Source organism: Saccopteryx bilineata, chromosome 7 (genome assembly GCF_036850765.1).
Source record: "Saccopteryx bilineata isolate mSacBil1 chromosome 7, mSacBil1_pri_phased_curated, whole genome shotgun sequence".
In the NCBI taxonomy this organism is placed as follows: Eukaryota; Metazoa; Chordata; class Mammalia; order Chiroptera; family Emballonuridae; genus Saccopteryx; species Saccopteryx bilineata.
This window is the reverse complement of record NC_089496.1, coordinates 39,591,296-39,618,636: the sequence shown is the minus strand read 5'-3', so window position 1 is coordinate 39,618,636 and position 27,341 is coordinate 39,591,296. Positions and strand designations below refer to the sequence as shown.

The window sequence follows — 27,341 nt, the reverse complement described above, 5'->3', positions numbered from 1 at the left end:
ATCATGATCAAGTAGGATTCATCCCAGAATCTCAAGGATGGTTCAACATACGTAAAACGGTTAATGTAATACACCATATCAACAAAACAAAGAACAAAAACCACATGATCTTATCAATAGACGCAGAAAAGGCTTTCGATAAAATACAACACAATTTTATGTTTAAGACTCTCAACAAAATGGGTATAGAAGGAAAATATCTCAACATGATAAAGGCCATATATGATAAACCATCAGCTAACATCATATTAAATGGCACTAAACTGAAGGCTTTCCCCCTTAAATCAGGAACAAGACAGGGTTGTCCACTCTCTCCACTCTTATTTAATGTGGTACTAGAGGTTCTAGCCAGAGCAATCAGACAAGACAAAGAAATAAAAGGCATCCATATCGGAAAAGAAGAAGTAAAGGTATCACTTTTTGCAGATGATATGATCCTATACATCGAAAACCCCAAAGAATCCACAAAAAGACTACTAGAAACAATAAGCCAATACAGTAAGGTCGCAGGATACAAAATTAACATACAGAAGTCAATAGCCTTTCTATATGCCAACAATGAAACAACTGAGAAGGACCTCAAAAGAATAATCCCCTTCACGATTGCAACAAAAAAAATAAAATACTTAGGAATAAACATAACAAAGAATGTAAAGGACTTATATAATGAAAACTATAAACCATTGTTAAGGGAAATCGAAAAAGATATAATGAGATGGAAGAATATACCTTGTTCTTGGCTAGGAAGAATAAATATAATCAAGATGGCTATATTACCCAAAGCAATATACAAATTTAATGCAATTCCCATCAAAATTCCAATGACATTTTTTAAAGAAATAGAGCAAAAAATCATCAGATTTATATGGAACTATAAAAAACCTCGAATAGCCAAAGCAATCCTAAAGAAAAAGAATGAAGCTGGGGGCATAACAATACCTGACTTCAAACTCTATTATAGGGCCACGACAATCAAAACAGCATGGTATTGGCAGAAAAATAGACACTCAGACCAATGGAACAGAATAGAAAGTCCAGAAATAAAACCACATATATATAGTCAAATAATTTTTGATAAAGGGGCCAACAACACACAATGGAGAAAGAAAGCCTCTTCAATAAGTGGTGCTGGGAAAACTGGAAAGCCACATGCAAAAGAATGAAACTGGACTACAGTCTCTCCCCCTGTACAAAAATTAACTCAAAATGGATCAAAGATCTAAACATAAGACCTGAAACAATTAAGTACATAGAAGAAGACATAGGTACTCAACTCATGGACCTGGGTTTTAAAGAGCATTTTATGAATTTGACTCCAATGGCAAGAGAAGTGAAGGCAAAAATTAATGAATGGGACTACATCAGACTAAGAAGTTTTTGCTCAGCAAGGGAAACTGATAACAAAATAAACAGAAAGCCAACTAAATGGGAAATGATATTTTCAAACAACAGCTCAGATAAGGGCCTAATATCCAAAATATACAAAGAACTCATAAAACTCAACAACAAACAAACAAACAATCCAATAAAAAAATGGGAAGAGGATATGAATAGACACTTCTCCCAGGAAGAAATACAAATGGCCAACAGATATATGAAAAGATGCTCATCTTCTTTAGCTATTAGAGAAATGCAAATCAAAACGGCAATGAGATACCACCTCACACCTGTTCGATTAGCTGTTATTAGCAAGTCAGGTAATAGCAAATGTTGGAGAGGCTGTGGAGAAAAAGGAACCCTCATACACTGTTGGTGGGAATGTAAAGTAGTACAACCATTATGGAAGAAAGTATGGTGGTTCCTGAAAAAACTGAAAATAGAACTACCTTATGACCCAGCAATCCCTCTACTGGGTATATATCCCCAAAACTCAGAAACATTGATACGTAAAGACACATGCAGCCCCATGTTTATTGCAGCATTGTTCACAGTGGCCAGGACATGGAAACAACCAAAAAGCCCATCAATAGATGACTGGATAAAGAAGATGTGGCACATACACACTATGGAATACTACTCAGCCATAAGAAATGATGACATCGGAACATTTACAGCAAAATGGTGGGATCTTGATAACATGATACGAAGCGAAATAAGTAAATCAGAAAAAAACAGGAACTGTATTATTCCATACGTAGGTGGGACATAATAGTGAAACTAAGAGACATTGATAAGAGTGTGGTGGTTACGGGGGGGAGGGGGGAATGGGAGAGGGATAGGGGGTGGGAGGGGCACAAAGAAAACAAGATAGAAGGTGACAGAGGACAATCTGACTTTGGGTGGTGGGTATGCAACATAATTGAACGACAAGATAACCTGGACTTGTTATCTTTGAATATATGTATCCTGATTTATTGATGTCACCCCATTAAAAAAATAAAATTATAAAAGAAAAAAAAAAAAAAAAACCAGAAAAAAAAAAAAAAAAAAAAAGATATAATGAAGGAGGGGGTGGGGTGTTTGTTATTGCAGCGATTTTCAACCTTTTTTTTCTCACAGCACGCATAAACTAATTACTAAAATTTTGCAGCATACCAAAAAATATATTTTGTGCCAACCTGACTAAAAATAGGTAAACTTTCATTCATTCACACCAGATGGCTACTGTTGTGTTGGCAGTTGTCATTTCTTTATTTCTTATTTGACAACCGAAGGGGAAAAAGGTCAGTGCCCCTGACTAAATAGTCAGGGATTGCATGTTTTAAAACTTCTTATGGCACAGCGGTTGAAAATCACTCCCTTATTGAATAGCAAAAAAGAAAGCTTTCTTATACAGGAGTAACCTTCCAAAACATTTCTGTGGCCTGTGAATAAAGCTACATCACTGTATTGAGAGGTATAAAGGAAGAGCTGAATTTGCAGATTTACTCAGGAAGATTGCATTTGTTTCTAAAAGAGGCCGGTTCTTACTAAATTAATTTTTGAAACTTTAATATAATTACTGATGGGACTTCTTTCTTGGGTAGGTGTAGGAATTGATGCAACATTCTGAATTTCATTCAGAAGAATGAAATTAGTTAAAAACAGTCTGAAGAAAAATATAAAATGGAGGTATTTGCTCTAAAATTCATAATTATTGTGATTAAAATATTGCAAGAGTAGATCGACAGAGTAATAAATAAGCATAGATAATCACCCTAGAAAAAATAGAATAGATGGATAAACCATCTTAGTAAGTATTTACACTTCATTTACATCAATCACAAGGGACTCATTCCTGAAGACTTCCTGTAATTCAACAACTCATTCAACATAAATTCTGACTAATGGCATTTACCAACTGGAACAGGAGCTGTAGTCACCATCCCAGTTCCCTGGGCCTCACTGTTGTAGTATAGTTCCCCCAGTCTTCCTTCCTTGTTACCTGGCTTCTGATGACAGGCCCACCTCCTGAGGTGGTTTGAAGAGCAGGAAAATTACCACCGTGGCTAGCAGCTTTCAGTGATAAACTGATGGAGTTGCTGCATAAACTGAGCTGTATAAACTGACTCAGGAATGTACTTCAATATACTGAAAGTGATATATGACAAGCCAACAGCTAACGTCATACTCAGTGCTGAAAAGATGAAAGCCTCCTCTAAAATCAGAACCAAGACAAGGATGCCCACTATTGCCACTTCTGTTCAGCACAGTCTTATTGGAAGTCCTAACCAGAGCAATTAGGCAAGAAAAAAATAAAAGGCTTCCAAATTGGAAAGAAGATGTAGAACTGTCACTGTTTGCAGATGACATGATATAATATGTAGAAAAAAACAACCCCCTAAAGACTCCATCAAAAAACTATTGGAATAAACAAATTTAATAAAGTTATAGGATGCAAAATTAATACATAGAAATCTCTTTTCTTTTTATATACTAATAATGAACTGTCAGAAAGAGAAATTAAGAAAACCATCCCATATACAATTGCATCAAAAGCATAAAATATCTAGGAATAAATTTCACCAAGGAGGTAAAAGACCTGTATATTGAGAACTACAAGACCTCAATGAGGAAGTTGAAGAATATACAAATAAGTAGAAAGATACTTATTGCTCATGGATTAAACCAATATAGTTAAAGTGCCCATTCTACCCAAGGCACTCCACAAAATTAGTGCAATTTCTGTCAAAATTCTAATGGCATTCTTCAAAGAAATAGAACAAATAACCCTAAGATTTGTATGGAGCCACAGAAATCTCAAAATAGCCAAAACAATCTGAGAAAGATGGACAAAGCTAGAAGCATCACACTCCCTGATTTTAAACTGTATTACAAAGTTATAGTGAGAAGTTTTGATAAAGGGCACTAAAACACAATATTAATATTATGGACTTTAGAGACAGAAATGGATAAGTTCAGTGGTTTAAAACTAGATTTTCTAGCTGTGTAACCTTGGGGAAACTAATTAATTGTTGATGTCTTCATTTAAAAAAATCTGTTTAAAGGAGATAACATTTCTACTCCTACGGTTGTTTTAAATGAGATTATCTAGATAAAGTACTTTGCAGAATGCCTGGAACATGGCAAGAGTTCAATGAAATCTAAATGTAAGTATTATTATCTTTATAGCTGGTTTATATCTTTTATGAATATTGAATCCTTACAACATTTTTGAAAGAAAATAAACACATCACAGAGAAATCAAAAGCTAACATGAATAATTTATGAGAGTCAAATTGTTAAGTGCTGGGCATTTATTCTAAGCACTTTATTTTTATTTATTTATTTATTTTGTATTTTTCTGAAGCTGGAAACGGGGAGAGACAGTCAGACAGACTCCCACATGAGCCAGACCGGGATCCACCCGGCACGCCCACCAGGGGCGACGCTCTGCCCACCAGGGGGCGATGCTCTGCCCCTCCGGGGCGTCGCTCTGCCACGACCAGAGCCACTCTAGCGCCTGGGGCAGAGGCCAAGGAGCCATCCCCAGCGCCCGGGCCATCTTTGCTCCAATGGAGCCTTGGCTGTGGGAGGGGAAGAGAGAGACAGAGAGGAAGGGGGGGGGGTGGAGAAGCAAATGGGCGCTTCTCCTATGTGCCCTGGCCGGGAATCAAACCCGGGTCCCCCGCACGCCAGGCCGACGCTCTACCGCTGAGCCAACTAGCCAGGGCCTATTCTAAGCACTTTATATGCATTCATTATTTTAATACAACAGTCTTATAAAATAAGCACTATTGTTATTTTCATTTTAACAGGATAAGGAAACTGAAGCACAGAGAGGTTAATAAACTTGCTTGTGATCACATATCTAGTATTATATTTATTTCTCAAGGGGTTTCAGTGATTATTAAAATGTATTTGGCAACAAGTAAATCAGAAAAAGCTAAGAACTGTATGATTTCACGCATAGGTTGGATATAAAACTGAGACATAAGGACAAAGATAGAAGTGAAGTGGTTACCAGGGGGAAGGGGGTCTGGGGGAGGGGGAAGGGGACTTGAGTGAATGGGGAGGAGGGGTTGGAAGAAAGGGTATGAAGAGGGACAAATATAAGGTGACAGAAAATGATTGGACTTTGGATGATGAGTATACAACAGTAATCAACAGTTCAAATGCTATAGAAATGTTCACCTAGAACCTATGTACTCTTGTTGATCAATGTCACCCTGTTAATTTTCTAAATAAATAAAAAAAAAGCAGTAAAAATATATTTGGTAGATTTCTTTATGTAATACTACCAAAAAACTTTAAGCTATTTAAAAAAAAATTTATTTTTTTTTCATTTTTCCGAAGCTGGAAACGGGGAGGCAGTCAGACAGACTCCTGCATGCGCCACCCGGCATGCCCACCAGGGGGCGATGCTCTGCCCCTCTGGGGTGTCACTCTTGTATCCAGAGCCATTCTAGCACCTGAGGCAGAGGTCACAGAGCCATCCTCAACGCCCAGGCAATCTTTGCTCCAATGGAGCCTTGGCTGCGGGAGGGGAAGAGAGAGACAGAGAGGAAGGAGAGGGGGAAGGGTGGAGAAGCAGATGGGCGCTTCTCCTGTGTGCCCTGGCCGGGAATCGAACCCAGGACTCCTGCACGCTAGGCCGACACTCTACCGCTGAGCCAACCAGCCAGGGCCTTAAGCTATTTTTATAATTGCTTTCTTAATATTATAATCTTTAAAAATGGAAATTGGTTAAATTATTTCTTCTCATCCTCACCAGACTTGGAAATAGTGTAAAAATTAAATTTATTTGAGTGACTTGAATCATTCTATTTTACCTAATTTCTCCTACTCAAAAAACTGAGAATATATGGTGTTTATGGAGAGGGAAGCTGGGTGTCTGGGAGCAGAAGTCGGGGAAGACTTACCGTATTTCCCCATGTGTAAGACGCACCCTTTTCCGAAAAATCTGGGGTCTAAAAACTGGGTGCGTCTTACACAGCGGTAGGTTTTTTTTACTTGCATTTCCCGCTTTTTCCGCACAGATGAGAAGTTGTATGAATTTTACGATGAATCAAACTTGAATTCAGTAGCTTTTATATAATACATTTTTTTTTCAAATTTCAGGCCCCAAAATTAAGGTGCGTCTTATACATGGGAGCATCTATGTGGATGGGGAAATATGGTAATAAAGAATTTCAATAACTTAATAAAAACTTTCCAATAATGGTCTAAAATAGGGAAAATTATTTATGCTATAACGAATACAGTGAAAGATTGACAACCTAAAAGTTAGAAAAAATGGGAGATCATGTAAGGAAAATGAATCTACTCATATAAAAAATTTAAGTTTAGGGAGGCACTCTATTATTTAGGCATAAATGATAGATAGCAAGAGGTTCTAAGTCGGGGGAGCTCAGCAGCATGTAGAGCCTTCTGCATGAAGTACCTGTTATTGCCCAGTCAGCAAGGCTGAGTGTCAACATAGGAGGTGGTGGGGATGGTGTTTCATCTGGGAAATCACCCTGATACAATGGGAGCCTGCTAGTATACAACGAGAGAAGCTTTCCCAGAGATCACAGAAGACAAAGGCTTAAACACTAAACTCAAGTCATCTTACCGTTTATTAAATCAGCGTCAGAGAGTGAGAAGAGCAAGAGAAAAAGAGATGGGGTAGGGTAACACACTTAGGAAAGGGCAGAGGGTTGGAAGGACCGGACCACGTGAGCTTTATGTTACACAGTGTTGTTCATATGTCTTCCTTTCTGCCTTATCAGCCATCCCCTCCTCAGTCTGATTACAAGGACCAGAGTTAGGAGTTCACAGAAAACTCAGCCAGGGGAAGGTGCCTGAGTCAATAAACGCCCGGGCTGTAGGAGGTCCCGGGCAGGGGTGTCTGAGCACAGCCGCAGGTTGTCCGTTAGCTTGTGGAGCAGCTGTCGATTTCATCTGCATGTCTCAAGGAGGGGCTGTGTGAGCCAGAGTGGGTGTCATCAGTGGTGGGGGAAATTAAAATCTCATAAATATTGAATATCTCATGAATATCTGATTACTCTTTGCTTCATAAATATTTAATAGAAAATGAATTTTTGGTGTTTCCTGTGCCTTACAAATATTTGGTACCTTCATTCTTTCCATCCTCACCTATGTTTATCACTTATGCTCTTTTTACTTGATCGATGTTTAAGGGACCTCACAGGTTACTAGCTTACTATCTATGTATAACACGTAGTTTGAGTTTCTCCTATGCCTCACATGCTACTTCTATACTTACCATCTATATTTAATATGCCCTGTGAGTTTCAGTTTCACTGACTCCATTTGCTTCTCTTCTTCTTGTCTTCTACAGGAGGACAAAATGTTCTCAAATAATAGACAGACCTTACAAAGGGGAGGGTTGAGGGGGACAGAGAGGCAGCAGGTGATATACAGAGGGAAGACTTCCAGACCCTGGCTGGTTGGCTCAGTGGTAGAGCGTCGGCCAGTGTGTAGAAGTCCCGGGTTTGAGTCCTGGCCAGTGCACACAGGAGAAGCACCCATCTGCTTCTCCATCCTTCCCTCTCTTCTTCCTCTCTATCTCTCTCTTCCCTTCCCACAGCCAAGGCTCCATTGCAGCAAAGTTGGCTGGGATGCTGTGGAAGGCTCTGTGGCCTCCCTCTCCGGTGCTAGAATGGCTCCGATTGCAGCGGGACAATGGCCCAGATGGGCAGAGCATCGCCCCCAGTGGGCATGTCAGGTGGATCCCGGTTGGGTGCATGTGGGAGTCTGTCTCTCTGCCTCCTTTTTTCTCACTTCAGAACAATACAAAAAAACCCAAAAAAAACAGAAAACAGAGGGAAGACTTCCATGTGTTGGTGGAGATTAGTTCCGCAGTATGGTAAGGCTCTACAGGAGCTGGGAAAGGGTGAACAAGGTACAGTGCTTCTCTTTCTTCTGGGTCTGTCCTATGTTCACTCTCAGCTCAGATACTCTGGATTTTGTATACTGGTTTTCATGGGTGATTTATAGAAGAAGTCTTCAAGAAGGCTTTTCACATAGCAGTAGACTTTTAACATTCTTTTATAAATTGTTTAATGCTGTTTATTCTTCTCCCATCACATCTTCACTAGAACTAATAAATTGCTTACTTTAAATTGGCAAGACTTAGTTAGAAAAATATACCAAACATCAGTGTCAGAGGATAGAGGAAAGGGGAATCCACAGGCTCTCTTAGGTGAATGGCTCCCAAATTATTCAAGGTAGAATTAGGACTTGAATGCAGAATTTGTGGGTAATAAATAAAACTGGCATTCATCAAGTATTCCAATCTGTAATTCCTACTGCAATTGGTTTTTGTTTGTAGTGCAAGTTATACATTTGATTTGATCATTGAGTGCTGTAAATTCCAGCTGAACTTTAATATAAAGCAGAAAAATCCCCACTGTCATTTACAGTATAAGACTTTCTTCTTTGTTTTTCATCCTGGATCATGGAAATCACCAAATTTTTAGTGCTGTGTTTTAAGATTCTGATCTAGGGTGGGGGGCAGGGGTGGTGCTAATCCCACATTTGGCAATTTCTGTTCAGCCAGGCAGTCACTCTGTACTGCGTCTGCCACACTGAGGCAGCTACATTCAAAAAGGAAACTCGCACTTCCTCATCCAGGTAACTTAATAATCGTCCGGAGACCGTTCTGAAAGCCAAAGCTGAGTGTGTCCAAAGGCGTAGGTGGCAAAATGCTGCCGTGAAAACAGGTGCCAGGTTTATCGCAGGGAGTTCTGGCAGCACCGGGGCCGCACTGTGCAGAGACCCCAGGCAGGGTGACTTCGGAGAGGTGCCAGGTTTATGGCAGGGAGTTCTGGCAGCACCGGGGCCGCACTGTGCAGAGACCCCAGGCAGGGTGACTTCGGAGAGGTGCTAGGTTTATGGCAGGGAGTTCTGGCAGCACCGGGGGCGCACTGTGCAGAGACCCCAGGCAGGGTGACTTCGGAGAGGTGCCAGGTTTATGGCAGGGAGTTCTGGCAGCACCGGGGGCGCACTGTGCAGAGACCCCAGGCAGGGTCACTTCGGAGAGCTGCCTTTCACCGGGTGCTTTCCGCTTCCAGTTTCTAATGAAAACCAGTTTTCTACATTTTAACTGGGCTTTTTATTCAAAGATGATGAGAAAATATTCAAAATGACTTTTACAGATTATTCCATAATTGTTTGATAACAAAACTGGTTGTGGAAAGCTAGGCAGGAGAGTGCTACATTAATGTTCATTCTGTGTTTACATAATCATGTGCATATTGAATAGCAGTTTTTCGTGGCTGGAAGGCTGAGTGTGTCTGTCTGGGTTGGCGGACTACAAAGAAATTGGAATTTCAACACAAGAAAGAAGTAGTATATACAGGATATTATGTGTAATTTAAATTTAGAGATGTCAAATTGGTTTATTTTTGTATCCTCATAAAGCTTAGCACAGTGTTTCACACAAGGTACTTTCGAGCACTTATTGAGTAAATAAATACATCATTTTATCTTATTCTTTTACCCATGGTTTTACAGAAGGTTTTCAGAGAAACAGAACGTTCTCTTTATCTTTGCGGTTCCATCAAAAAGAAAATAAATAAATAAATAAATAAATAAATAAATAAATAAATAAAATGAGCACAGCCTTCCATAATTGTTCCAAGAGTAAGGGTGGAGGAGGATTGTCTGTGAGCAGAACATTACTGGAATCTCCCCAGAACTAGAACAAGAAACTCCCTTTGTTATTGTACGAGGAGAAAAATGCCAATCACACTCCAGTATTATGCTTCCCTGCCTTCCCAGGACTTCCTCACACTGACTCTTCCTCCACCCACTGATCCCCAGCAGTGTCGCCCTCTTTTTGACATGGTTTCTTGTTAATAAAAATGGATTGGAAGCGTGCTTGAATCCAGGTGACTGGCCCGTGAAGAAGGAATTAGGTAACTGGGGAAAGTTGCATGGAGGAAGTAGAATTTAATTAGACACTGAGGGAGATAGGGACCCGTTTAGGTGATGGAAAAAGAGTATTGTGGGTCAAAGGATGAGTATCAGTCAAGCAAGATAGTGAGGTATCATAGCTTAGGGCTTGTGATTGCACCTGTCTGTGTAAAATGTGGTTGAATACACAGAATGAGATTATATTGGGGAGGTTCTTTAAAAGCAGCTAGGTTAATTCAACATTAAAAGAATAAATAAGTGAATGGGCCCTGGCCGGTTGTCTGAATGGATAAAGCATTGTCCTGGTGCACCGAAATCATGGTTTGATCCAATCAATGAGTGCACATCTAAATGGAACAACTAAGTGGAATAGCCAGGTGAATCCTCCCTCCCCCTGCCAGTCAATAGGAAAATGTAAAAAAAATAAAAAGGATGTAAAACATATCAACAAGCTAAAAAATGATTGTGTCAATAGATGCAGTAGAGACATTTGAAAACATTCAACATGAAATAACTCTCAGCAAATGAGGACCAGAAAGGAATTTTCTCAACTTGATAAAGGTTGAGAAAAGTCAATAGCTAATAACTTAATGGTGAAAGACTGAATGTCTTTGCTCAAAACTCGGAGACAATGTGAAGTGTCTGCTCTCATCTTTCCTATTCAGCATTGTACTGGAGGTCCTAGCCAATGCAGTAGGTTAAGATAAAGAGATAAAAGCTATACAGATTGGAAGGGAAGAAATAATATTATTTTTATTTATAAGTGACATGATTGTCTAAAAGAAAATACCCCAAAATCTATGAAAAAGCTACTGAAACTAAGTGAGTTTAGCAGTGTCACAAAATAAAAGGTTAATACACAAAAATGAATTGCATTTCTCTGTAGTAACAATGGAAAATTAAAAATTTCAATTGATAATGGTACCGTTAAAATTGCATTAAAATGTAAAATACCAGCCCTGGTCGGTTGGCTCAGTGGTAGAGCATCCACCTGGCGTGTGGATGTCCTGGCTTCGATTCTTGGTTGCGGCACACAGGGGATTTCCCTATCTGCTTCTCCACCCCTGACCCTCTTGCTTCTCTCTCCCCCCAACCCTCGTGGAGAATTCACACCACCTGATTTATACTCTAAAACTAGCATAAGAAGGCCAATGCAATTCTGGTGTAAGGATAGACAAATAGATCAATGAACTGGAAGAGAGTCTAGGAATAGAATCAGACACATATAGTCAATTGATTTTTTTTTTTTTTACAAAGATGCCAAGTTTATTTAATGAAAAAAGAATAATCTTTCTAAGAAATGCTGAAACAATTAGATTTTCAAAAAGTGAACTCAGACAATATTTCTTCAAAAAACTTAAAAATCAATCATATACCTAAAAGTAAAACCTAAATTTGTAAAACTTCCAGAAGGAAACACAGGGGAAAAAATCCATTGAGCTTTTAGTAGGCCAGGATTTCTTAGATGTGGCACCAAAAGCATGAACCACAAAAGAAAAAATGGACAAATTGGACTGCATAAAAATACAAAATTGTTTCTCTTGAACAAGATTCTATTTAAAAAATGATAAAACTAGCCAAGAGCTAGAGGGGTGGGGGAGGGAATACTTGAAGAACACTAGCCTATAAAGGGCTTATACACCAAGTACATAAAGAACTCCTTAACTCAATAACAAGGAGACAAGTGATCCATTTTTAGAAATAGACTAAAGAGTTGAACAGACATTTTACCAAAGAAACGATATGAATGGCCCTAGCCGGTTGGTTGAGAGGTAGAGCGTCAGCCTGGCATGTGGATGTCCCAAGTTCAATTCCTGGTCAAGGCACGCAGGAGAAGCGACCACCTGTTTCTCCACCTCCCCCCCCCCTTTCTCTCTTTTTCTCTCCCTTCCCCTTCCACAGCCATGGCTCAATTGATTTGGCCCTGGGCACTGAGGGTGGCTCTGTGGATCTTCTACCTCAGGCACTAAAAATAGCTCAGTTGCGAGCATGGCCCTAGATGGGCAGAGCTTCGGCCCCAGATGAGTTGCTGGGTGGATCTGGGTCGGGGTGCATGCAGGAGTCTGTCTCTCAATCACCCCTCCTCTCACTTGGAAAAGAAAGGAAAAGAAAGATATGAATGGCATTTTAGTGTTATCAGTTGTTACATAACAATTTACTAGATAGTGACTTAAAATAATGATAAGCATTTATCTCATAGGTTATGTAGGCCAGGATATCTGAAGCAGCTTAACTGAAGTTGCTTATGGTTTTTGTGGAAGTTGTAGTTAAGATTTGGCTGGCATTACAGTCTTCTAAAACCTTAACCAGGGCTTGAGGATCTGCCTTCCAAATGGCTCACTCACATTGCTTGCAAGTTGGTGCTGGCTACTCTCAAAAGATTCTTCATCATGTGATGGCTCTCTCCATTGAATTTTTTGAATGTCCTCATTACATGGCAGCCGGTTTGCCTCAAAGTGAGTGAGCCTGGAGAGATCAAGGAGGAAGACGCAATGGCTTTCCTAACTTAGCCTTAGAAGTCACACGCCATCATTCATTCCCACAGTATTCTGTTTGTTACACAGCCATATTAAATTTAGGAGCTAGCTACATAGAGGTGTGAATGCCAGTATCCAGGGGTCATTTGGAGGGCCATCTTGAATGCCGACACAACAGATAGCAAAGGAGCACTTGGTAAGTTTCACATCTTTAGTCAGTAGGGAAGTGCAATTTAAAGCCACAAAGACAGAGAGCATCCACAGTTACTAGAACGGCTCTTAGAAACCTGACGCTACACAAGTCAGGTAATAGCAAATGTTGGAGAGGCTGTGGAGAAAAAGGAACCCTCATCCACTGTTGGTGGGAATGTAAAGTAGTACAACCATTATGGAAGAAAGTATGGTGGTTCCTCAAAAAACTGAAAATAGAACTACCTTATGACCCAGCAATTCCTCTACTGGGTATATATCCCCAAAACTCAGAAACATTGATACGTAAAGACACATGCAGCCCCATGTTTATTGCAGCATTGTTCACAGTGGCCAGGACATGGAAACAACCAAAAAGCCCATCAATAGATGACTGGATAAAGAAGATGTGGCACATATACACTATGGAATACTACTCAGCCATAAGAAATGATGACATTGGAACATTTACAGCAAAATGGTGGGATCTTGATAACATGATACGAAGCGAAATAAGTAAATCAGAAAAAAACAGGAACTGTATTATTCCATACGTAGGTGGGACATAATAGTGAAACTAAGAGACATTGATAAGAGTGTGGTGGTTACGGGGGGGAGGGGGGAATGGGAGAGGGAAAGGGGGAGGGGGAGGGGCACAGAGAGAACAAGATAGAGGGTGACGGAGGACAATCTGACTTTGGGTGGTGGGTATGCAACATAATTGAACGACAAGATAACCTGGACTTGTTATCTTTGAATATATGTATCCTGATTTATTGATGTCACCCCATTAAAAAAATAAAATTATAAAAAAAAAAAGAAACCTGACGCTACAAAGTCTTAAGGATGCAGGGCAACCAGAACACTCATGTATTTCAGCGGGGAATGTAAATGGTACAGCTAGTCTGCACAACAATTTGATAACGTTAACTGTACACTTACCATTGGCTCTAACAGTTTTACTCCCAGGTATTTAAATGAGAAATGAAACTTATGTCTGTAAAAAGGGCTTTGTAAGAATGCATATAGCTGCCTGACCAGGTGGTGGCGCAGTGGATAGAGCACTGGACTAGGATACGGAGGACCCAGGTTTGAGACCCCGAGGTCACCAGCTAGAGTGCAGGTTCATCTGGTTTGAGCAAAAAGCTCACCAGCTTAGACCCAAGGTCGCTGGCTGGAGCAAGGGTTACTCGGTCTGCTGAAGGCCCGCGGTCAAGACACATATGAGAAAGCAATCAATGAACAACTAATGTGTCGCAATGCGCAACGAAAACTAATATTTGATGCTTCTCATCTCTCCGTTCCTGTCTGTCTCTGTAAAAAAAAAAAAAAAAAGAATGCATATAGCAGTTTTACTCATAATAACCAGAAACTGGAACTAGTCCAGATGCCCTTCAACGAGTCAGTGGATCATTAAATTGGGGTACATCCATATAATGGTCCCTTACAATTCAGCAACAAAAATTAATTACTTATACATGCCAACAGAGCTGAATCTCAGAAACATTATGCCAAGGGAAAGAAGCCATACATAAAAGGCTATCTATTATGTAATTCCATTTTTTGACAGTCTGGGCAAAGGAGACTAGGGACAGAAGTCAGATCAGTGGCTGCCAGGGGCTGAGGATAGGGAGAGAATTGATAAGGGGGCATCGGAAACTTTTGGGTAGAATGGAAATATTCTGTATCTTGATTGTGGTGGTAGTTATACAACTATATGTATGTGTGTCAAGATCCTTTTGAAAAGTAGTTTTCTATTAGACTAGAGTAAGCCTGACTTTAAGAAAGCAAACATAATTTATTAAATATTATGCTAGCTTCTGTACTTTAGTATTGCTATGAGAAGATCGGATTTGGGTGAGTTGTTAATTTTGAGGGAAATGACAAGTAAGAAAGCTGTTTAAATAGAAACAGATAACAGACTGACAGTTACCAGCGGGGAGGGGGTTGAGAGGTTAGTTGAAAAAGGTGAAGGAACTAAGCAGTACAAATCGGCAGTTACAGGACAGTCATAGAGATGTAGATGACAGCACAGGGAATATAGCCAGTAATATTGTAATAACTGTATAGGGCCAGGTGGGCACTTGAAGCATGGTGGGGGCACCACTCTGTCAAGCCCGTGATTGTCTGACCACTGTGGTGTACACCTGAAACTAATACAGAATAATACCAAATGGAAACTGCAATTGAAAAATAAAGCTATTTGGTGATGGTAAGAGAATCAGTAATTGTATTGCAGAGGGGGTGTTAGGTTTTCCAGAGAAAAAGAACCAACAGGGGTTGTGTATGTGTGTATTATAATTCAGAGGGTTTATTTTAAGGAATTGGTTCATGTAATTTAGAGACATGAGAAGTGCAATATATGAAGGAGGAGGCTAGGAACTCAGGAAAGAGCTGAGGTTTGAATTCACAGGCAGTCTGCTGGAGAATTTTCTCTTGCCTGAGGGAGGTCAGCCTACTGCTCTCTTCAGTGATAGAACAAACTGGTTCAATTCAAACTGATTCTGTTGAGGCTATTGTGGAGCGCAACCTGCTTTACTCAAAGTGCATTGATTTACGTGTTAATTATCACCCGAAAACACCCGCACAGAAATATTCAGAATAATGTTTGACCACATATCTAGGCATTGTGTCTTAGTCACGTTGACACATAGGAGGGGAAGTATTGACTGGAAAGGGACATAAAGAACCTTCTAAAGGAACAGAAATGTCCTATATGTTAATAGGGGTGGCAGTTACATAAGTGTGTACATTTATTGAAACTCAAGCTATAAACTCAAAATGTGTGCATTATATTGTGTGAAATTATACATAAGAAAAAAATCCTAATGAGGCTCTGGACAGCTGTGTCATGATTGATGACCTTAGAGAGAGAGAGAGAGAGAGAAAGTGTGTGTGTGTGTGTGTGTGTGTGTGTGTGTGTGTGTGTGTGTGTAAGGGCTGGTAGATAAGTGATGAAGATTTTTCTGCTGTGTTATTTTCTTGCCTATTTTTCTCTCCTTTATTCTCGAAACACCCACACCTGTTATAAGGACTCACTGACACCTTCACTCACCATCATTTTAAAGATGGCGTTATTCCTCCCCAATGCTTTGGAAGTGTGGAGGTTCCTTCACCTATTCTGCTCTTGTTTTCCAGTGATTACTGACTAATTAGGCAATTATCTAGCCATCACTAGAAGAGAGAGTTAAGATACGTGCTTGTGCTTACTAAATGACTGAGGAGCTAGGAAGAAACTTAAATTGCATATTTATCTTTTATTAATGAAGGCAATTTAAATGACACATATAGTTAACATTCTGGTCATCTGATTTTGACTCAAGGAAAGCTACATGTATATTTTTTATTCAGGCTCAATGTCATCAGAGGACAAGGTGATGAAATCTTGAAACTTAATAATGGTCTTTCACAATTCTTCTAAGGGCAAAGGGGAGTACCTCTTAAATGTTAATGTGGTCATTTTAAATGTTGAAAACTATCTTGTGTTTCTATTTTTTATTTAAATAACTGCTCTTAGTCAAACAGAAGGAAGCTAGGAAATTGCCAGTGAAAAGTAACCTGTATTTGCAAAATCATTCTATAGTTTAAAGTGAATATTTTTTATGCAGAGTTAATCTCATCAACCTTAAATGCAATAAAATATAAAATCCAGTTAAAGATCATACTATACAGAATTACTAAACATGTTTTCAGTATATGTGTTTTGCTTTTTTTCAGATTCTCTGATCAGGGGAGAGGGAGTTGTTAGATCTGAAATTGTAATCTGATATATAGTCTGATGTTATTTGATATTTGAAAGGAAAAATGGCATTTATTTATTCTGTTTCAAATTATACTCTAACCTGATAAATAAGAATAGACACTTAGTTCGATTTAGTATAGACACACCTGGTCCTAGCTGTTTCTCCCCTTTAGCTTTCCGGGGAGGTGGTGGAGCCCAGGCCATAGCCTTATGTGTTATTAGCACTAATCTGTGGTGAAGCCTCTTCTCTGTCATGAGCCAGGCAGCAGGCCTGTCTCCTAGATGTAGGGAATACATTTCAAAGCTCCCAGTGGTTCTCTTCAAGCCCCCCCCCCCAGGCTGAAGCTGAGGGAATATCCCTGAGGCAGTGCTCAGAGCGGTATGGTAGAGACCTGAGGCAGGGGTCTAAGTCTTTCCTCCCCATCTCTGCCCTCTGTATAAGTGGCCCGAGGGATCTGGAGTCCCAGGTTCTCAGCACCATTTCTTATGCTTTGGGTCTACCTTGCCCTTACATATACATATAAACATATTTCCTTTCACTTTTTCTATTCGTTGGCACCTTAAGATTTTTCTCCCTTTTTTCCCAGCCCAGAAGTCCTTCCAAAAGAAATACAAAATTTAGTGAACTAGAGAGAGATTTGGATGCATATCTGTAGAGCTACCTTTTTTTTTTTTTTCAAAAGGAGATAAAATTAGATCCAGGGCAAGAGAGAGAGAGGTGTTTTAGACCTGAGAGAAAAAGAAAAACAAATGTGATTCCTCAAAATGTGACACGGCAGAAGGATTTTCTCCCTCAGTGAGCAGGAAGTGGAACGGAAGGGATGCTGTGCTCAGCTGTCCTTGGTGTGGGTGGCCCACTTGTACTCCCTGAGGACAGCCAGCGGGCCCGGACAGTTTCCAGTGTCTTTGAGGGAGGAGGGGAGAAGTTGTATACTTGGGTGGAGGTGAGACTGTGAAGAGAAGGTTCTGTCCTCTAAGATGGAACTCACAGGCCATGGTAGGAATTTCCCTATTGTTTGGGGCAGTGCTGGGGATCCTCCAACTGCTCTCTCTCTCTCTCTCTCTCTCTCACACACACACACACACACACACACGAATCTACTTGCATTTAGCTTTTGCTAAGAACAGAGAGGGTGTAGTGACGGAAAAATGAGACAAGGCTGTGGATTAAAAGTGTTGATTGTAGGCGTTTACAAATGAGATGTTAGGCTTGTTACAAAAAGTAATTGAAGTTGACCTTATTTTTTTCAAACAACATGTAGAGAATGATTTTATTACTTTGATTTTTAACTTTAACGAACACAGACACATTTTGAGCACAATATTTTCTCAGGAACACGTCTGAGGGACTCACAGAAAAGAGAACGTCTTTGACTCACTCAGCACTCACTTACTTGAGTACCTGCACTGGGTGTTGAGTATCAGGAGTATCAGATACTCACCCAGGTTTCCTAGTAAGCCTAATCCATAACTGTGGTCTCCTGATGCTAGTTTTCACTGTTTATGGACATGGTTCTTAAACTTTGGCAGGCATCAGAATTACCAGGAGAGCTTGTTCAAACACAGATTGCTGGGCCCCATTCCCAGAGTTTCTGATTCAGAAGATTTGGGGTAGAGACCAAAAGTCTGCATTTCTAACAAGTTTTCCTGTGACTGCGGCGCCTCTGGTCTGGGGACTGCTCTTTGAGAACCATAGACTTATAGCTTATTTCGAATTTAATAGGGCAATATGTGGGGGAAAATGTTAATTAATGGCAGATTATCTCATGACTTTAGTGAAGTTAGTTAGAATGTATTTTGTAGTCATAACAGTGGAAAAACAACATTGAGAATGACAAAGTTCAATAGAGAGTTTCTCTTTCATCACTATAGTCTGAGAATTCTTTTAGACTTTAAGGCAATTCATTGGAAGAAGTCTAAACAGCACCAGGTTCTAAGTACAAAGTGATACACCAGTCCAAACAAGTGCTAAAGGATTGCCATGTTAAAAGCCAAGGCGTCATTTGTTTTTTGCAAACAGCCAACCACTGCTTTTAATTATGATAAAAAATATTCATATATAAAGAACTAGATAAAAGGAAGATTTTAACCTTTAAATAGGTTTGTTTTGATAATATTGAAAGCATGATAATTGACGTTTTTGTTTTTGGTATTTTTCTGAAGCTGGAAATGGGGAGGCAGTCAGACTCCCGCATGCATCCCACCGGGATCCACCCAGCACACCCACCAGGGGGCGATGCTCTGCCCATCTGGGGCCTCGCTCTGTTGCGACCAGAGCCATTCTAGTGCCTGAGGCAGAGGCCACAGAGCCATCCTCAGCACACAGGCCAACTTTGCTCCAATGGAGCCTCGGCTGCGGGAGGGGAAGAGAGAGACAGAGAGGAAGGAGATGGGGAGGGGTGGAGAAGCAGATGGGCGCCTCTTCTGTGTGCCCTGGTTGGTAATCGAACCCGGGACTTCTGCACGCCAGGCCAACGCTCTACCACTGAGCCAACCGGGATCATTGACATGGTTTAAAAATTCACAGCTTTAGTTTTGTCTGGCCAAATATTGTGATGAAGTTAGAATTTAGTCTAAAAGTCATGGATTGGCAAGAACAATATAGTGTGTGAGACCAGACTAGGAGTTTTATCCAATTTGGTTAGAAGTCTGTAGTGATATTTGGAGTTGGCATTAGAATTCTTTGACTTTTTTTTTTTTATCACTTTTATCTCGCCAGTCCCCAAATTCTCTCACATCTTCCTTACAGCAATAGCTCATATTCCCTTCCTTTATACTTTTGTCTAGATATTTATTTACTTCCTCGTGAAAATTTTCCAAACTCATTTGACTCCTCTTTGTCACAATTTGAAACATTCCCCTGTTGTTCCATAGACCAATCCAAACCTTCCCAATGGGAACACTTCTCTCTCCACTGGCTCCTTTTCTTTATAAGTATATGACTCTATCCCATTCAGCAAGCGATTTATTTAACCAATTTCCTCTTGTTAAATACTGAGGTTGTTAACCAGTGTTTATATTTGATATCATATTCTGCTCCTTTTTCTCAATGAATATAAGAGCTATGATTATGGCACATTCAAGTATGAGATATATCTGTCTATTAAAATTATTGTTCAAATTCTTGATATGGAAAATGTTTGAAATGTTTTTGAAGAAAAAAATCTTTTTTTTTTTTTTTTTTCTTCTGAAGCTGGAAACAGGGAGAGACAGTCAGACAGACTCCCGCATGCGCCCGACCGGGATCCACCCGGCACGCCCACCAGGGGCTACGCTCTGCCCACCAGGGGGCGATGCTCTGCCCATCCTGGGCGTCGCCATGTTGCGACCAGAGCCACTCTAGCGCCTGAGGCAGAGGCCACAGAGCCATGCCCAGCGCCCAGGCCATCTTTGCTCCAGTGGAGCCTTGGCTGCGGGAGGGGAAGAGAGAGACAGAGAGGAAAGCGCGGCGGAGGGGTGGAGAAGCAAATGGGCACTTCTCCTGTGTGCCCTGGTCGGGAATGGAACCCGGGTCCTCCGCACGCTAGGCCGAGGCTCTACCGCTGAGCCAACCGGCCAGGGCTGAAGAAAAAAATCTTTATATCATGCTATTTATAGCATTTTTTTCTTAGAGATCTATCATCTATTTCTCTCTCTCTCTCTCTCTCTCTCTCTCTCTCTCTCTCAGTGGTCAACTCTGAATGGCTGGATTAGACTAGTATGTATTTTAGGATGTTTTACAGTAAACATGAGTTATCAGCACAATGTAAGTGATAAAATACTTAATAAAATAAAAAGAAAATAGGACTCTATGTGAAAGTGATTGCTATTAGGGAATGGGATTTTGAAATATTTTTCTGCTTTTATATACTAATTTTTTTATACTAATAAAAAGTAAATAAATAATTAGTATTTAGGTTCAGCATTAAGTAACAGTTAATAATATTAAATATTATTTACATTTAGTATTGGAGGGTATAAAAGTGATATTTAATTAAAAATTATATTTAGTTTATATAAATATATGCCAAACCATATATAATTTCAGTAATATCACTTTCCTGTGCAAACACTTCAAGGCTTGCTTTTTCCTAGTAACCAAAATTTCAACTTTTTAGCCTAGAAATCAAGTCTATCTATAAACTTGCTGCATGTACCTTTTCCTTCAAACTGTTAAATCTCCTAAAGGAGAAGAAATCTGTTTACATGTCTTATTTAACTTTATGGTGTTCCCTTATCCGCTTTACTCTCTCCTCTAGATTAAGTAAAGAAAGATCACAACACAGGAATATTTCATAAATTGCAATAGTTTAAATAGGGCTCTCCCGACATGGGATTGAAATTTGTGGACGTGTTATTTTTGTATCAAGGTGTTGCTACAAGTCTCTGGCTGGTGGGAAAATCTTGATTTATCTTTTAGCTACTTTTTCATTTCTTTGTAATTAGGGTATTTATTCTGTTTCCATCATTGGGCAGCATCAAAGGGGAAACAGAACAGTTAGGATGGCCCCACACATTTGTCATTGGTCCTACAATTTTCTGGAAGTAGTAGTTTTGGAATTATGTAATGTTCTCTACTAATGACAGTATGTGACTGTTACTACATTTCCTCATATGACAGTGTGCTGTTGGCTGGCAGCTCTGAGGGTCACGTAGAACACAATGGTAAATAAAGGAGAACTCTTAGGTTTTTACATTTTTATTTTAAAACATAAAATTTTATAGTGATTAACACCTACTTTTAAACAGAATGATGCATTAATTAAATGCCTTGTCATAACTACTATAAGTCCTGTTAGAAAAATAGACATCTCAGAACTACAGTGTCAGCTCTTTAATAAATACATAAAACAGCAGTTAGTAGTCAATCAGAATTATATGAACAGCTTCATAGCATATTATATGAAACTGTCATATCCCCCAATTTTCTGTATCCTTTAGATTTAATTTCATGTATAATTCGAAGCCAGAAATAATATGAAACTTATTTAATGAGGATTTGTTTATTAGAGCTACTTTAGATTCAAATATTTAAATTTAAAAATACATTCTCTGTTAAAATCTTTACAAAGGCAAGACTTGTTAAATGAAACAAGGTTATATTATTGATAATTTAAAAACATTTAAAAAAATTTTTGTAGAGGTTGAAAAATGAAGTAACTGGTAAATGTGAAATGGTTTTCAAGTTATATTAAATATACACAAAATGAATTTCTTTATTAATATATGCAAATTTATATTTTTTTATAATTTAGAAAGAAAATACTTTATATTCAATATTCTTAATAAAATTTATGTACCATACTGGTCATTGTGCGGAATTTTTATCAAAATCACATTTATCTGTAGTACAGTGTAAAGTTAGTAAAAGTTCTTTATACAAATCACATTTTCCATCCTTGGTAACTTCAGTGGTTATTTTTGTTTTTTAATTGTTGGGTTAAATAATTTTAACTGAAGTAGGTTGTAGAGGTTAGAAACCTGATTAATCAAGTTAGCTTACAAAGATAAAGTTTATGCAGAAAAGTATTTCAGGTAGATAGAAGAGTAGTGTTGTTATTCTCGTGTATTTTATTAACAGCTGCCCAGAAAACTGAACAGTTGTCGTTTTGTATAATTAAAATAATTTAAATATGCCATTTTATGACAGTCATTATATGAGTTTGAAGGTATATTTATCAGAACCAAAGGAACAAAAGAACCACTCAAAAGAACAGAAATGTTAAAGAAGAATAAAAAAGCAGAAAGACTCAAAAAGAACATTTTTTCCTGACAGCACTGATTGGTTTTATATTTTTCTCCTGTCACCGATGCAATACATACAAGATGCTGCAAAATCTAATTACGAGTTACATGTAATATTCTTCCATTTAATTATGTTTAGCAGAGAGATGATAATATGAAAGTATTCTTTATAAAGGAATAGAAAGAAAAAACTTGTTGATAAGACTGGGAGAAAGCCACTCATCCTTGTCAGCTAAGCTAGGGTTTGCAGAAATTTTAGCCACCAGCATAAATAGGAGGCTGAAAGAGCTTTATAACTCAAAGATCTGCAGGATGTGAGCTCATAATCAGGCTCCCTGTTGAGTTGTACTGAAAACTGGCTCATATGTTATCATAAATGAATTCTCAAATATCTGTAAAAAGGAATGTCTCTATACTCACAAACATTGAGTTAAAATTAATTAGTGTAATATTTATTCAAGCACAAGTTTCAACACTGCATCTAACAGACAATGGCAAGATACATCACAATTTCAGAGACATTATATTATAAAAGTGGACCTCTCAGAATTGATGAAATATGAATGTGTATGTATAATCAGTTACCCATTGTTAATTTTCCATAGAGGACCCATAAAAGAAAAGGGAAATGACCTGAAAGGTAGTTTCATGTTTCTTTGAAATGTAATACATTTTTGGTGAGCATGCAGAAGTCTTGTCTCTGCCTCCCCTCCTCTCGCTGAATTAAAAAAAAAAAGTAATACAATTTAATTTGCATAGCATGATAAGGAGTTCTTAAGGTCAATGTTAATGAGGGCAATCATAAGCTAAATGTTAGGATCAAATAAAAAATACAATATACACTTGCTTGAACCCCTAAGTAGCTATATTTTACTTGAAACTTTTATTAAAATAGGTAGGTCTCAAATCCTTTAAAACTGAATTGCTAACAGTTGTGAAAATGTTAAATTCTTAGTTTTTAATAGATCTGTCTTTGTTCAGGTGTACAGATTCAAATAAGTTTTAAAAGGTCAGTAAAAGATGTTTGGAAATGAAGAACTTCATTGTACCTGTACATTTGGGTATGTTTCACAATTAGGCTTATTGAGTTTGAAGTTTTAGGGCAATCCCTTAGGGAAACTCAGTGGAAGAAGGGAAGAAACAGGCATAAGGAAAGGAAGGAAAAGCCATTGAGTCTAATTTGCTCTCCCAGGAACCTGGAGGAATATAATTCTATGGAGAACAGTTTTTTGTTTTTTTTTTTGTATTTTTCTGAAGCTGGAAACGGGGAGAGACAGTCAGACTCCCGCATGCGCCCAACCGGTCCACCCGGCACGCCCACCAGGGGCGACGCTCTGCCCACCAGGGGGCGATGCTCTGCCCACCAGGGGGCGATGCTCTGCCGCGACCAGAGCCACTCTAGCGCCTGGGGCAGAGGCCAAGGAGCCATCCCCAGTGCCCGGGCCATCTTTGCTCCAATGGAGCCTCAGCTGCGGGAGGGGAAGAGAGAGACAGAGAGGAAGGAGGGGGTGGGGGTGGGGGTGGAGAAGCAAATGGGCGCTTCTCCTATGTGCCCTGGCCGGGAATCGAACCCAGGTCCCCCGCACGCCAGGCCGACGCTCTACCGCTGAGCCAACCGGCCAGGGCCTGGAGAACAGTTTTCATAGTACATCATAAAAATCCTTCTGTCTCGTGGAGGCCTGTTGTCATCCATAAGAATATCTTCAATGGAGAGTAAGTATATATATTAAGAAATATTTGGAATTTATTTTTTAGTGAAGTGTTGCATCTGATGCATACACTAATATTAATTTTGATTTTTGAAAAAGCTTGCCTGTAGAAAAGAATTTATCTTGTTTAAGTATTTTAAAAAAATTTTATTAACCATAGCTACATTGAACGTTTAGGACATAATCAGATTTTTAGTGAATTTCTGAGTCTTGTAGAGAGTATCTGTAACTTCATAAATCTTAACAAATTTTGAAAAAGCTATCAAATGCTTATAAATCCATGCACGCTGCAGTGTATAGATGTCCCCAGAGAAATAAAATGCACAGTTATATTGTAGTGTATGTATGGCACATTGCTAAGTCATGACATACCTCAGGACACAGAAATGGTGTCGTACCAAAAGTGGTCAAGTTCTTAACTTTGTTAACCTTCTAAAATGTCATTACTTGTGTTCAATATCAGTGACTTTGAAAGGCTCCTGTGGTCATATTGAAAATAGGCTCTATATACAAATATTATTTCATCTAAGAATACCCTGTTTTCCCTTACCTTTTAATTAATTCTAACTAGTCACATATTAATTCTCTTCTCAAAACCTTTATACAGGAACATACCAATTATTCAAGTAAAATATAAGCTCTAAAATCTTTAAGAATTAGATCTTTAAATAAAAAAAGAAAGCACATCACAAGCGTAACTACAGTCATCAATCTAGCATTGAACTGGCGCTCAGGAAGTTTGTCTCTTCCTACGATTACAGCCTCGGGTGGTTATAAATTAGTGCAAACTAGTGAGAGAGTAAAAATATAAACCCTGGACATTTCAGGGTTTCACTTTATTTTGCTCTTTTGGATAATTCATTCTGCATGGAAATTAGTTTATGAACAATGTAATGTTCATTTATAAATTATTTCCATTTTAATAAATGGATTTTCCCTTTGTTTTCCTTTTAGGGGGCTGTCAGGAATTTATTTACTTTCCTTTTAGAAAGGATGCTATGTGTGATAGGTAGACTGCAAACTATGATTTCTACGTTAGCCTTGGTGATCAAGGGTATCTTACAAAGCGAGTCACAGCACTGAATTATGTCAACGTCCCCAGCCTCTCATTCAGGGGAGGAAATACAGTTCAGCTTAGAGTCATAATTGGTTGGCTGTAGGAAGGGCTGAGGGAGCTGCTGCGTCTGTTGGCTCCAGAACAACTTATTATGTTTTAAAATTACCTAAGGTAGAATAAGCGGGGGTGTTAGTCTTCGTGAAAGGCAAGTATCTAGCACTTTGATTAACCCAAGTGCTGCAAGGCAGCCCATCTGGGATGTTAATTATAAGAAGACATTTTGTCATAGGCAAAGTTTTGTACTGCACACAGGACTACTGGACTTCCAGCCAATACAGTCAGACTAAGTCTGCAGGGACATGGTAATTGTGAAATTTCCAGGGGGAAGAGAAAAGCTCGTGGCCTCTGTATCAGTCTCTTGGCTTGAGCAATGTACAACTCTAGGGGTTGCTGTTCACACAGGTCAAGGCGTGGATTGCCCTGTAGTTAGTTCTTAGAAGCTGACTAGCAGGAAAGATGGGAAGCCAGTTATGGTCAGTTCAATTTGAATGACTCTTTTCTGCTCCACTTTGAAATTTTCCATGCTCCAATACCTAAGACTTCAGTAAATCACACTTAAAGACACTTGCCAATTGGATATTTTAAAGACTCAAGAGGTAGCATGATTTTGTGCGCTGAATGTTAGCCTGCAATAAGAAAATAGAAGATCTCTTCGAATGCTGACGCTTAATCACTGGGATGGTTTTTGAGAAATCATTTCAACTTTGATTTCCTGACTATTTCAAGGATGAATTATCTTATTTCTAAGATGTTGTCTGTCTTCCTCCAACTACGTACTTTGAGAATTCTGGCCAGTGAGGTCGAGGCGATACAGGGAAAGAGTGTCCATAGACTTCATGGAAGGGCAAACGTAATACAGCTTCGTACAGTTTTAATTTGAAAAATGCCGATATCTACTTGGAGTAAATATCTGAGAAAGCTCAGTCAAAAATGTGGTGCTTTGCTTGAGGCAGAGTTTCTAACTATCTCATGAATTTTAACCTGATGATCTGACAAATGAAATGGTGAAACAGTCCGTCCAGTTTACCAGGTGAGAAGATGCCAAACTCCACATCCACAAACAACAAAGCTGTTCGGATCTTGATGTTACTTTACAGTGTCCCTTTTTAAACATTCAGCTTTTTAAAACCAGTATTCTAATAAAGTGACATTGTATTATTAAGTTTTTATGGCAGTAGTAACTTAGCACTTATTTAATCCAGTCATCTGTGACATATATAAAATTATCCTGTAAGAGAGAAAACCAAACTATAAAGGCAAAGAGGAGAGAATGTTGGAATTAGTATCCATCTTGAGAAAAGAAGAAAACAAACATACATGCATAAAACGACACAGTTTCAAAAGCAATATCCTCCACGATTAAGGTTTTATCTGTTCACCTCTTGAATGAGTGAAACACTAAACCATTTATTCATCTATCTGTTATTGTCTATTCACTGCCAAATGTTTGGCAACATTAACATAACTGCCTTATTATTATTATTTCATTTGCACGTTCCATGCAGGGATTACTGTACCCTTGCAGTGACACAATGTCAAGACTATCTCGAAAGCATTGTGTCTCTCTGGGAAGTGTAGGGATGGCAGGTACCTGTAAAGTGTAATCAGTGCTCTTCAGATGATCTACATTCTATGCTGATCTAAATAAGTTATATATTACAGTAAAGTGCTACAACGACACTAGTCTCAAACAGTAGTAAGACACGTTTTTCTTTGAAAAAGTCAGCAGCGATATGAGTCACATGATGACGAGGTTGCTTGTCAGTCTTCACTGGAGTGGAAAACCAGCAACTAACACGATCTACAACATTTGGCTCCTCCTGTGACTTCTAAAACTATCATTTTTAGGAGCAATTATTAAAAATCCAGTTTCCCATAAAGTACTTTTTATCTTTTTAGAAGTTGCACCTGAAAGTTTCGTGAGCATTTAATTTGCTGATATCCATTTTTATTTCTTCCGGTTTCTCACGTCGGTAGGTTACTGCTCTTGTGCAAACACTTTGCAGAATCAACTTGTCCTTAATGGGGAAGAAATACTATCATTACTTAATGACCTACATATTGGAAGTAGACAATCAATGATACGCTGATAGTAATTCCTT

The 27,341-nt window shown here is 39.0% G+C and overlaps 1 protein-coding gene across 2 annotated transcripts in view; it reads right to left on the bottom strand.

The window, feature by feature from the left end:
* Positions 1-21,351: 21,351 nt before the first annotated feature.
* Positions 21,352-27,341, bottom strand: part of ITGB8 (integrin subunit beta 8) — a 79,560-nt gene continuing 73,570 nt past the window's right edge. For both annotated transcript variants that reach the window (XM_066239791.1, XM_066239792.1), the window contains exon 14: positions 21,352-27,257. In XM_066239791.1, the coding sequence (XP_066095888.1) occupies positions 27,135-27,257 (123 nt within the window). In that variant the 3' untranslated portion in view covers positions 21,352-27,134. The remainder of the gene's footprint in view (positions 27,258-27,341) is intronic.